The 13,516-nt window shown below is 32.2% G+C and overlaps 1 protein-coding gene across 1 annotated transcript in view; it reads right to left on the bottom strand.

The window, feature by feature from the left end:
* Positions 1 to 12,332: 12,332 nt before the first annotated feature.
* LOC131066185 (receptor-like protein kinase HSL1) overlaps positions 12,333 to 13,516 on the bottom strand; it is a 36,525-nt gene continuing 35,341 nt past the window's right edge. The window contains exon 2 of the mRNA XM_058000881.2: positions 12,333 to 12,661. Coding sequence (XP_057856864.2) covers positions 12,333 to 12,661 — 329 coding nt within the window. The remainder of the gene's footprint in view (positions 12,662 to 13,516) is intronic.

The raw sequence follows: 13,516 nt of genomic DNA, 5'->3' as shown, positions 1-13,516 counted from the left end.
CATATCATATATAGTGCTTACTATGATATGTGTTGTGTGTATGTGTTTACATATTATATATACTTTAATTAGTTTTGTTGGTTAATCTTGATTTGTGAAAGGATTGAAGAAATTATTTAAGTTGTCAACTAATTCACCCCTCCTCTTAGTTGCTCAGATATTCAAGAATTGGTATCAGATCTTTGATTCCTTGCATAACAGCTTAAAGACTTGAGGTAGATCCTGATTTGATGGAACATAAATTGACTATTCTTATCTTTGAAGGATCCAGCTATAGCTTCTAGAAATTAAAGATGAGAGGTTACCTAATCTCTTTGGGATACAACACTTACAAAGCAGTAGAAACTAAGTATGCGCAATTCACAAATGGTCTTACCACTTCATATGAGATTCAAGGTTATGAAGAGAATGAAAAGGCAATGTATGTTATCTTTAGTGCTTTATCAAAGACTAAATTGACAAAGCTTATTTCATTCAATACTGCTTATGAGGTTTGGAAAAAGTTGAGAGATATCTATGAATGAAATGATAGAGTTAAATTATCAAAGAACATAAAATCTAAGTGCAAATATGAGAACTTGAAAATGGAAGAAGGAGAAGGTATAACAAGCTATTTTCAGAAGGTTAAGAGTGCAATAAATGAAAATAGAGAACTTGAAAACACCTTGATAGATGGAGACATAATTGACAAGATTTTGATGTCTCTAACAGAAAGCTACAATGACAAGATCTCAGTTATTGAAGAAAGTTATGATCCAAAGAAGTTTACTAGAGAGAAGTTGTGTGGTACTTTATCCATATTCAGGATAAGGAAGTTTGGAAAAGAGACAGCTAAATCTGAGTCTTCCTTTAAAGTCTATAAGGAAGATCCAGAAGATGAAAGTTCAAATAAGATGGAAGAAAAATTTGAAAGGAAACTAAAGAAAGGCATTGACAGATACAAAGGTATGTTACTATTAAATCCTTTAAATGTTGAAAGATTGCTCATTAGCTACTAGATGTTTGGAAAGAGGATGAAGATAAAAGTATAGAGAAGGTACATGAAAATTTAATAAGACAACCTATTTTTGATATGTGCTAACTGATCATGCAAGTACTATACACTCATTATGTATCCTCATCGGGGTTTAGGGGCACAACCCCCAAAGAATTTTTTTTTTGTCGTACGTTGAAAATAAAACCCAAAAAATAACCGACTTTGAGTGTTTCCCTAAAAATCACTTGTTATAAGCAGCTGGAATGTAAAAAGGCTTTGTAATGGTCTTGTACTAATTTACTAGATATTAAGAAAAGATTGGATGGCTATGTTCTGTGGATGTAGCCCATCTTGGGTGAACCACATTAAATCTCTATGCTATCTTTGTTATGCATTTTTCTTCATCTTTTGATTTTGTATCTGCATATAATTATTAATTTGTATTTGCTCTGGATCTACCTAAACCCTAACAATTGGTATCAGAGCTATGTATTTTTGTAAATTGACAGGGACTTTCAGATTTGAGTTGGAGCAATGGAAGAAACCAAATTCAAGGTCGAGAAGTTCAATGGCCAAAATTATCAGTTATGGAAAATGCAAATGGAGGATTGCCTATATCAAAAGGATATGTGGCAGCCACTGGAAGGAAAGTAAAAAAAACTAACCATGATGTCAGATGAAGATTGGAATATTCTAGATAGAAAGGCACTGGGAACCATTTCATTGTGCCTTGTGTCATCTATAGCATTCAATATATCAAAAGAAACAAAAATTTTAGATTTAATGGTGGCACTGGCTAAATTGAATGAGAAACCCTCAGCTTTGAATAAGGTATTTCTTATGAAGCATTTGTTTAATATGAAAATGAGTGAGGGAGGATCTATAGAAGATCGTTTAAATGAATTTAATATAGTTACTAGCCAATTGACTTCTAAAAAAGTTAACTTTGATGAATAGGTTAGGGCTCTCTTAATTTTATGTTCTTTACCAGAAAGTTGGAATAGCTTGGTTACGATTGTAAGTAACTCTATCTCGGGTTCAAATACTTTGAAATTTGATGATGTTGTTGGTATTATCCTAAGTGATTAAATGTGATAGAAAAGAACAGGTGAGACTTCAACATCATCAGGAACTATTTTGAATGTAGAGAATAGGGTAAGATCAAAGGAAAGAGGAAAAGAACCTGGGCATGATAAGTGATGAGGGAAGTCAAAGAAATGACTCTCTCAATCTAGAGGAAGAAAGGATTGCTGGTGCTTCAAAAAACCAGGACATTTAAAGAATTATTGTTGGTCTTAGAAAAACAAACAAGGAGATGGAAATGAAGATGACAGTAAGGAAGCTAATGTTGCAAGTAATACTTTACAATATGCCTCGATTATGTGTTTAGATAATGTTAATGATTCTTGGGTAATAGATTCAGGGGCTTCATTTCATGCTACACCCCATAGAAAATATTTTCTAGATTATATTCAAGCTGATTTTGGACAGGTATATTTGGGTGATGATGAGCCCTGTCAAATTGTTGGAAAAGGCAAGATAAAATTCAAGTTGCAGAATGGAAATGACTAGTTGTTGCAGGAGGTAAGGCATGTTCCTAATTTAATAAGAAATTTAATTTATATAGGACAACTAGGAAATGAAGGTTGCATAGTTACCCTCATAGACAATGTCTGGAAGGTCACTAAAGGTGCATTAGTAGTAGCTAAAGGTGCAAAGGTAGGCACATTGTATCTATTTATTGGTAATACTCATTCTACCTTAGATGCTACAAAAAAAGTTGTTGTAGGGACAACTACAATAAATGTTGCAAGGATAGATTCAAAACTGTGGCAATATATAATTGGGCACATGAGTGAGAAAGGGATGAAAATTCTTCACTCTAAAAATTTGTTGCCAGGATTAAAGAATATTGATTTAGAATTTTGTGAAAATTGTGTTTATGGTAAACAAAAAGGAGCCAAATTTCTCAAGGTTGGGAAAGATAAGAAGAGTGAGAAATTAGATCTTGTGCATTTAGATGTATGGGGACTGACTTAGGTATCATTTCTTGGTGGGTCTTGTTATTATGTTATTTTTATAGATGATGCAATTGAGAAAACATGGGTGTATTTGGTAAAATAGAAATTAGATGTTTTTGAAACTTTTAAGAAATAGAAAGTTTTGGTTGAGAAGGAGATAGGAAAAAATTTGAACTGTCTGAGATTTGATAATGGAGGTGAGTATTGTAGCAAATAATTTGAAGATTATTATTATTTCAATGGAATTCAAAGGCAAAAGACAATTCCAGGAACCCCACAAGAAAATGGTGTGTCTGAGAGAATGAATAGGACCATCATGGTGGATGCTAGGAGCATGAGATTGCATGTTGGATTGCCCCTACATTTCTAGAAATATGTTGTATATATTGTTGTTTATTTGATAAATGGAGGGCCTTCAAACCATTTGGATGGTGGCATTCTAGAGGAGGCATGGACTAGTAAAAAGGTAAATTATTCTTTTCTACAAACCTTTGGTTGTGAAACTTTTGTCCATGTTGATAAATGAAATAGAAGTAAGCTTGATGCTAAATCTCAAAAATGTACCTTCATTGGATATGGAATGGATGACTTTGGTTATTGTTATGGGATTTTGAAAATTAGAAAATAATTAGAAGTAGAGATGTTATATTCAATGAGTAGGTCATGTATAAAGAACAAATGTAGGAAAATAAGCATGAACGGGTCAAAAAGGAATATGTGATGCTGGATGAGATTCCTGAAAATAAAATTCCATTACTACCTGTTGCTCAGCAACAACAAAATATCCCACAAACTTCTGCAAGTGTTAGACGTTCTATGAGGTCAAGTAGACCTCCTGAAAGATTTTCTCCTTCTTTTATTGTATTTTATTAACTGATTCTGGTGAACCAAAAGGATATGAAGAAGCAATACAAGTGGATGCCAAACAACAGTGGGAGCTAGGCATGAAAGAGAAATTAGATTCTTTGATAAAGAATCAGACTTGGGACTTAGTCCCATTACCTGCAGTAAAAAGAGCCTTGCCAAATAAATGGGTTTATAGGCTAAAGGTAGAGGATGGAGGACTAAAAAGCTATAAGGCCAGACTCGTGGTTAAAGGTTTTGCACAGAAAAGGGGTATATATTTTAATGAAATATTTTCTCCAATTGTAAAAATGACTTCAATTAGAGGAGGAAATATACAACTCTTCTCCATAGGGATTTGGATTTGGATTTGGATGAGGAAATCTACATGCAAAAACCAGAGGGATATGAGGTCAACGGTAAGGAGGAATTAGTGTGCAGGTTGAAGAAGAGTCTATATGGCCTAAAGAAAGAACCCCAACAATGGTATTTGAAATTTGATAGTTTCATGGTTGAACAAGGTTACCACAGATGTCATTCTGATCATTGTCTTTATTTTAAGTCATTGGATAATGGCCATTATATTATCCTATTACTTTATGTTGATGACATGCTTCTTGCTCGGTCTAACATGTAGCATATAAATAAACTTAAACATAAATTAGAAAAGTCATTTGTGATGAAGGATTTGGGTGAAGCTAAGAAAATCCTTGGTATGAGGATTTCATGGGAGAGGTTAAATAGACCCTTAGATTTGTCCCAAAGTGAGTATATAAAGAAGGTGTTGAAAATATTTAACATGCAAAATGCAAAAGCAGTTGATACACCTTTGGCTAGTCACTCCAAATTGACTAAGGAGATGTGTCCAAAGACACATGAAGAGGTAAATAAAATGTCTAACATCCCGTATTCATCAGCTATTGGCAGTCTAATGTATGTGATGGTATGCACATGGCCAGATATTGCACATGTAGTGGGAGTTGTGAGCAGGTATATAAGCAATCCAGAAATAGAACATTGGAATGTTGTCAAATAGATTCTCAGATATTTGAGAGGTACTACTAGCAAGGCATTATATTTCAAAGGATCAAATGTTTCTCTTCGAGGATATATTGACTCTAATCTTATAGGTGATATTGATACAAAGAGGAGTACTACAGGATATGTTTTTACTGTAGGGGGGACTACAGTTAGTTGGATTTATAGACTACAAAAGGTTGTTGTGCTTTCAACCACTGAAGCTAGGTATGTAGCTTCTACTGAAGCTAGCAAGGAGATGATTTGGTTACAATGTTTTTTGGTGGAATTGGGCCAGATGTAGGAGGATAGCCCATTGTATGCAGATAGTTAGAGTGCCATTCAACTTGCAAAGAATTATGCTCTTCATTTGACGACAAAACACAATCATCTCAAGTACCACTTCACACAGTTTGTTTTGGAGTATGGCCAGTTACAGCTTGATAAGATTCGTACAAGTGACAATCTTGTAGATATACTCACAAAGGTAGTCCCACAAGAGAATTTGATTACTACTTAGTTTCTCTTGGCCTTCTTGACTAAAAATTGTGGAATTAAGGAATAGTCGAGTCTAGGAGTTTTATCTAGTGGGAGCTACAAGTTTAGCAGTGTCATCTGGGATCAGTCTCCAAGTGGGAGATTATTTGGTGTGGACCTTGATTAGTCTCCAAGTGGGAGATTCTTGATATGTGGCGACCAATCATGCAAGTCCTAAAAAAAAATTTTGCCATCTTTTGTTGAAAAACCAACAATGGAAAAAAAAACCCTAAAAATAACCGACTTTGAGTGTGTTCCTAAAAATCGCTTGTTATAAGTAGCTGAAATGTAAAATGGATTTGTAATGGTGTTTGTACTAATTTAATGGATAACAAGAAAATATTAGATAGTTGTGTTTTGTGGATGTAGCCCATCTTGGGTGAACCATGTTAATTCTTTGTGCTATCTATGTTATGCATTTTATTCATCTTTTGTGTTTGGATCTGCATATAATTGTTAATTTTTATTATGTCAAAAATGATGTTGGTATTTCAGATGATGAATCAGACTATGAAGATGGTGATCGCTTATTTTTAGTATAAAAGGATGTACCTAAGATTGATATTCCTAAGACTGTTTCTATTGCTTTACATGTTAGAAGAGATAGAAATGAATGGATTATTAATAGTGGATGTTCAAATCATATGATTGGTGATAAAGTAAGTTTGTAAAAATTGAAAAGTATGATGGTGGTTGTGTTAGGTTTGGAGATGATCAAACAACACAAATTGTGTGAATTGGTTCTATTTCTTTTCATGGAAAGCATAACACTGGCATTGTTTACTATGTGAAGGTTTTGCATCATAATCTCTTGAGTGTTGGACAAATGTGCGAAAATGATTACAATATTATTTTTTAGGATGATAGTAGTGAGATCCGAAGGGATCTAGAATTCTTATTGCAACATAGAAAAGGATCGGTGGAAATACGTATTTGTTAGAAGGAGATACAAAGCATTGTTTGTTATCTTAGATCAATGATAGTTGGCTCTGGTATCAAAGGATGTATCATATCAACATTAAAATTTAGTGAAAAATTAGGTCATCAAGTGTAGTGAGAGATTTACCAAGGGTGGCCAAATTAAATAACAATATTTGAAGAGAATGCAAAGCTAGAGAATAGATGAAAGGAACATATAGAAGAAATGAGCATTCATCCACCAAATTGTTGGATTTAGTGCACACAAACCTATACGGTCCTATTAGAACAAAGATTATATAAGGTGAGAAGTATTTCATGTTGTTGATTGATGATTATTCTAGAATGATTAAAAAATTTCAAAATATTTAAGGATAAAGTTGAAAATGAAGTTAACAGAAAGATTAATTGTTTGAGGTCTAACAGAGAAGGAGAATATAATTCTGATGAGTTTAACAAATTTTGTGAGAAACACGGTATTAGAAGACTGCCATATGCCCCTAGGACACCTTATCAAAATGATGTGGTGGACACAATGAACTGGACTATTCAAGAGGCTGCCAGAACAATGATCAAAGGAGTAAAAATCTTAGAAGTCTATTGGAGAGAAGCAATTCACTCCGACCGTGAAATATTTCAAGGTATTTGAAAGCAAGTGCTATGTCCAAAGAGATGAAAATAATCTTGGAAAATTTGATTTTAGAGAAGATGAAGGAATATTCTTAAGATATTCTACAAGGAGAAAGGCTTGTTGGTGTTTCATCAAAAGGATAAACAAGATTGTTGAAAGTGCAAATGTGAAGGTTAATGAAGATATTTCTAAAGTGTCTGACAAATTGGCAGGATATGATTCTCATGAATCAGTTCACAAAAATAGGGAAGAGAAAACGAGTGAAGAAGAAAAGGAAACTTAGGAAGCTTCAACATCTACATATAATATCCCCACATATGTTTAGAAGAATCATTTAGTGGATTAAATTATAGGAGATAAGAACAAAGGAACTATCGCAAGAAGCAAAGAAGCTCAAGAATAAGTTTTGATATGTTTGCTATAAAAAATTGAACCAAAAATAGTAGAAGAAGTATGAAATGGTCATAACTAGATAAAGGCAATGATAGAAGAACTATATTAGATTGAGAAGAATCAGACATGGGAATTTGTTCATAGACCGATAGATAAGAATGTAATTGGAACAAAATGGATATTTTGGAACAAGTTGGATGAAGATGGAAAAGTTGTTTGAAAGAAAGCAAGGTTGGTTTGCAAAGGTTACACATAGGTTGAAGGAATTGACTTTGAGGAGACATATGCCCCAATTTCTTGAATGGAGGTAATCAGGATGTTTCTTTCTTTTTTATCTTTTTAGGATTTAAAGGTTTATCAAATGGATGTAAAATCAACATTTTTTAATAGAGATCTAAAAGAAGAAGTTTACATTAAGCAACTAGAAGGATTTAATATGAAATATGATTCAAACATTGTTTGCAGATTGAAGAAGGCCCTATATGGATTGAAACGAGCTCCTAAAGCTTGGTATAGATGGCTAGATATGCATTTGATTGATCAAGGGTTTTAGAAATGATTGACTGACAACAATTTATATTTCAAAACTGATTCAGGTAAAATCTTAATTGTTGTAGTTTATGTTTATGATATAATATTTGGAGGAAATGAAGGTATGTGAAAAAAAATTCCAAATGAGATGTAGAAGGAATTTGATATTTCCATGATCGGTGAGTTAAATTATTTTCTTAGTTTGCAAGTAAATCAAAAAGACAAAGGAATTTTCATTTCTCAGTCTAAGTACATTAAGGAATTGTTGAATAAGTTTGGGTTGGAGAATGCCAAACTGGTGTGTACACCTATGACCATTAGATGCAAGTTCACAAAGGATAATAAGTCCCCTAAAGTAGATGCAAGTCATTAAAAATCAATGATTGGATGATTGTTATATCTAACTGCTACCAAACTGGATATCATGTATGCATTCTATTTGGCAGCTAGATTTCAGTAAGAACTGAACCAATCACACATTATGGCAATAAAAAGAATCTTCAAATATCTAAAAGGAACATAAGAGTTTGGTTTGTGGTATCCTAGAATTTATATTTCACTCTAACAACTTATATTAATGTAAATTGGGCTGAAAAAATTGATGAAAGGAAAAGTACATGTGGTGGAGCATTCATTCCTAGCTCCTAGTTAGTTTCTTGATCAAGTAAGAAGTAGGGTTTGGTCTCTTTATCTAAAACTGAAGTAGAATATATTGTAGCATCTTCATTTTTCTCGTAGATTATATGGATGAAGCAAACATTGAAGGATATTGGTGTAACAGTCAATGAACCCATCTCAATAATGTGTGATAAAGCTAGTGTATAAACATTTCAAAGAATCTGGTACAACATTCTTGAAAAAAGCATATATCTATTCAATATCACTTCTTGAGGGAAAAGGTGTTGGATAATGAAGTAAAGCTTGAGTATGTACCTACAAAACAACATATTGCAAATATCATCATGAAGTTGTTGTGTAAAGATACTTTTGATTATCTCTGGTAAAAGTTAGGGGTATTACCCCTTCCTAGTTTGAACTGATGTACATTTGGATGTGTATTTGTCAAGTGAATAGCTTGCATATTTTTATCTAGACTAATGCTTGGCTAGAACAAGCTGCATGAAGATGGAAAGGTTCTGAGAAATAAAGCAAGGTTGGTTTGTAAATATTATACTCAGATTGAAGGCATTGATTTTGATGAGACATATGACCTAGTTGCTTAGACGGAAGCAATTAGAATGGCTTTTAAAACTTTTAAGGATTTTAAAGTTTATTAGATGGATTTGAATCAACATTCTTATATGGAAATTTGAAAGAAGAAGTTTATATTAAACAATTGGAATGTTTCAAGTTGAAAGATGATCCAAACATTGTTTGCAGATTAAAGAAGGCCCTGTATGGACAAAAACAATCCCCTAGATCTTGGTATGGAAGGCTAGATAAATAATTGATTGATCAAGGATTTCAGAAGGGTTCAACTAACAAATATTTATATTTTGCATTCTTGGGATCATTTTGGCTAGGATGGCCATATTTTTTGTTGTCTTTTAAATAGCTATGCTAGGGGCAATTAGTCCTATTTTAGCTCTATCTGCTTGCAATTTATTTTCATTCTCTATGTATTTTTTATTTGCATTCAATATTTCATCTATATTCAATGTAATATTAGGTGACATGTCATTAAGGAAATGAATAACATCTTATGGTATCAAAATATCTTGATAAGGTAGTCTCTAGGAGAGGAATAAGGATCTTTAAGTCCATTAATGTGTTAAGATATAGAGCATCAATGTCTAAAGCATGCTCTTCTTACACCAAAGAATCGTTATATGGGAGGTAAATTCTAAAAGAATAATCATCATCATTCTTCAATGCATCATCTCTAAGAGAAAGAGATATCATTCAGTGAAGTGTTAATGGTATCTTCTTCTTGCACCAAAATATCCTAATGAATGAGAAAAAATTGAAGAGAGATAACCATGATTTATCGAGGTTTCATCTCTAGGAGGGAGAGGATTGAAATGAATAGAAGGCAAAGGGGAATTAAGAGAAGTGTTAACCATATCAACCTCTTTCATCACAATCTCCTCACGGTTGGGATGAACTTCAAACATGGATAGAGTGGTATAAGGGCAAGTAAGCCACCATCACATGCATGAAATTTCTTCATTGTAAAACTAATGAAGCAACACACTAATTAAGCATATAGTGAGTATTTTAATGGAACACTTTCTTTTTAACTATAACATATGCCACATATGAAATAGAAATATCAAATGAATGAGTCAATGTAGCTTTCTAATCAATAAAATAAACCAGATTCAATCAAGTAATCTCATTTAAATCAAAAGTGAATAACATCTTATTATATGTATGAAAATGGGATCTTAAGGTTATGGATGCAAACTAAGATCTCAAATTTCTATTACATACCATTGCAACATAAATAGGCTGAACTATAATCTTAAAAGGAGAGATAGGGACCTACATTTTGTTCCCTTGTTGTAATAGATTTGAGATTGTGAACCATATTTAATATCTAGGTTTAAAGGTGACAAAATGATAGCTTTCAGCAATAATAAAAAATTACAAAATAGAAAGAAAACATAGTAGATCAAATCTACAAATAGGACATAGAGAAGAACCTATATTTATAAAATAGAGCCAATTTAATGCCAGACTAGTGTGATTGGCATCCCAGACTGAGGGTGTCTATGAAAATACAAAGGTGTAAATTTATCAATACCAGGCATATCCTCTTAATACCAATAAAAGGTATTATAATAACAATGTAAAATATTAGATAAGTAATTTTTAGAAGCAATATTTAAAAATGAAAAACTTTGTCTAGATGTGTATGTAAAGCATAATGATGGTAAAATTATTAATATTATACTACATATGAGTGGTTTAATAAATATGAGAGATCACACTTAGTACATTGAAAAAGCCAAGGTTCAACTCAAACAAGATTTTGAAATAATTCATCTCATGTTGATGCACTATTTTGGGAGCATGCAAGTATGCCAAGAAGAACAAAGGATCATGCTTTCTCAAACAAAATATACTTTTCATGTATTGATAAAATTTAATATAACTGTAAACCATCAAGTACACAATGTGAAGTAGGATTAAAATTGAGTACTATAGCTACTCAAAAGAAGGTGGATGGAAAATTCTATAGGAAACTTGTTCAAAGTGTATTGTATGTTACTATAACTAGATCAAATATTGCATATGCTTGTGACATTTTATCCAAGTACATAGAAGACCAACACATTGAATAATGGAAACATGCTAAAGACTCCTAAAATAGATTAAGAATTTTTTGTTTCTAGATATATCTTTCATCTTGGCATAAAATAGTTTTTTTGGAATAATATGAAGTAATCATTAGTATCATTGTCATCCACAAAAGCTTAATATATTAATTCATCAAAGGCATCTAAAGATGTACTACATGAAGAAACACATAACCCAAAGTATTTTCTAAATATTATATTTTGCGATAATCAAAGAACTATGAATCTAGCAAAAAGTCATGTATATTAGGATAGATCCAAACATATAGAAGTGCTTAATCACTTTTTTTATCACTTGATTGAAAAACAAGTGGAAAGGTTAACTTTTTGTAGAACAAAACATCAAATTACTAATATATTTACAAAAAAAATCACGTATAGTTAAATTTTTCAAACATTGAGATCTTTTACACTTAAAAAAAGTTGTTATATGATAAATAATGTAATCAACCTCTCCAAGTATACATTATATGAGGAAGTGTCGAACAAAATGTTTAAAATTCTAGAATGTGTCTAAAAAACCATAGTGTTAGAGATAATATTTATCTATTGAAATTCCAACTTCTCAAATATTCCAACATATATAAACATTTATGTTTTTCTACTTTTTCTTCTCTAAAGACTTTTATTAGCCATTCTAAAATATACTTGATAATTATTTGAAATCTATAAATGCAAAGTCAATATATCTTTATATTACAACATGAAATGAATAAACTCCTATGTCATTTATCTATTGAATAAATATAAATATATATATTTTTATTTATGTTCTTACGTCTTTTCTAATTTAAATATTTTATTTAAAACTTGATGGAAGACTTGGAAATCAATTTAGTGTTGAAAATAATTTATTTATTAATAATGATGACACGTCAGACTAACAATCTGAAAAATTCAATTGCTGACATGTCTAAAGAGTACTACATGAATGTCTTTAAAAGTAGTCGTGCCACTAACGAGTGGCCAGCCTTAAACCACACACACTAAGCAACATATTAAGCCTAGAGAATGTTAGTCAACTTTGAGTATTGAACACTCTTAAGTCTAGAAGTGTATTCTTAGTGTGACCACACACCTTGAATAACATATTAACCATAGAAAATGTCAGTCAACTCTAAATGTTTAACACTTTTAAATCTAAAAATATAAACTTAATGTGCCTAATTTAAACTGTTCCCAATAATAACAGCTAACATCTCCACCATAGTCCTCATGGAAGGCCGGCGTTTGTGGTCCCTATTTGTGCAATACAGACCCACCCGCAATACCCGCAGCATTTGTTTGATGCAGCTTTCCTCCTCTATTCGGCGATCTAAAACTGCCGCCTCTCCCCCACCCATTGTTATTGTGTTGCGAATCCACTCAACTAATCCAACTCCTCCTCCATTCATCTCATTCGTAGCCTTCATACAATTCACGAGCTCTAACAGCACTACTCCGAAACTGTAAACGTCACTTTTCTCGCTCACTTTAATTCTGTGCCCATACTCTGCACAATCAAAATTTATAATGTTATGGTGCTAAACCCCTCACAAGAAATTGAAAATTGAACATATTAGCCTATCACAGGTAGAGGTAAAATCGAGCCTGAGGCTATATATCCATGTGACCCGACATAACCAGATACTTTACACTCATTGCCCAGCCTATCAAGTACTATGGATACGCCAAAATCTGCAATTTTAGACCTAAAATCCCCGTCCAGCAAGATGTTGCTAGATTTCACATCTGTGTGCAATATTGGAGGGGAGCAATCATGATGCATGTAACTAAGCCCAAATCATTTGAATAAGATATATATAGAACAAATCATTTGAATAAAATATATATAGAACAAATCATTTGTAATTTGCAAAGTAACATAAAGTGATTTTTTCTTTTTACGAGCTCAATTAATTAGAATAAAGAAAGTTTAGTTAACTACTCAAACATATTGGATTGATGACATCCAAAATATAAACTCAAGACCCACCTTAAATTCCATAAAAATTAGTCTCTTGCCTTTGATAAAAGTTATATTCATGTTTGGATTTGTTAAAGTATATCATATAATTTAAATTTGAATTCTTAAAATTCTCATTTAGTTGGATTCTTGTGTCTAGAATACAAGATTTTCTAAGTATAAGTTATGTTCAGCCCTAAACAAATTAGTGAATTATGATTAATAAATTCCTTGTGTCTATGTAAGTATGTAGACTAAGCTAAAATAATTTCAAATATAAGTTCTTGAGATACTCATTGAGAAAATGAACAAATGAAATTTGTACATTTGTAATAAGGCCATTTCCCCTTGTCGTATAAAATTGTGTCCTAATATCAACCATCCATTATTTTAGGCATTGCC

Source organism: Cryptomeria japonica, chromosome 10, assembly GCF_030272615.1.
Source record: "Cryptomeria japonica chromosome 10, Sugi_1.0, whole genome shotgun sequence".
NCBI classification, from domain to species: domain Eukaryota; kingdom Viridiplantae; phylum Streptophyta; class Pinopsida; order Cupressales; family Cupressaceae; genus Cryptomeria; species Cryptomeria japonica.
This window is presented reverse-complemented; position numbering and strand designations above follow the sequence as displayed.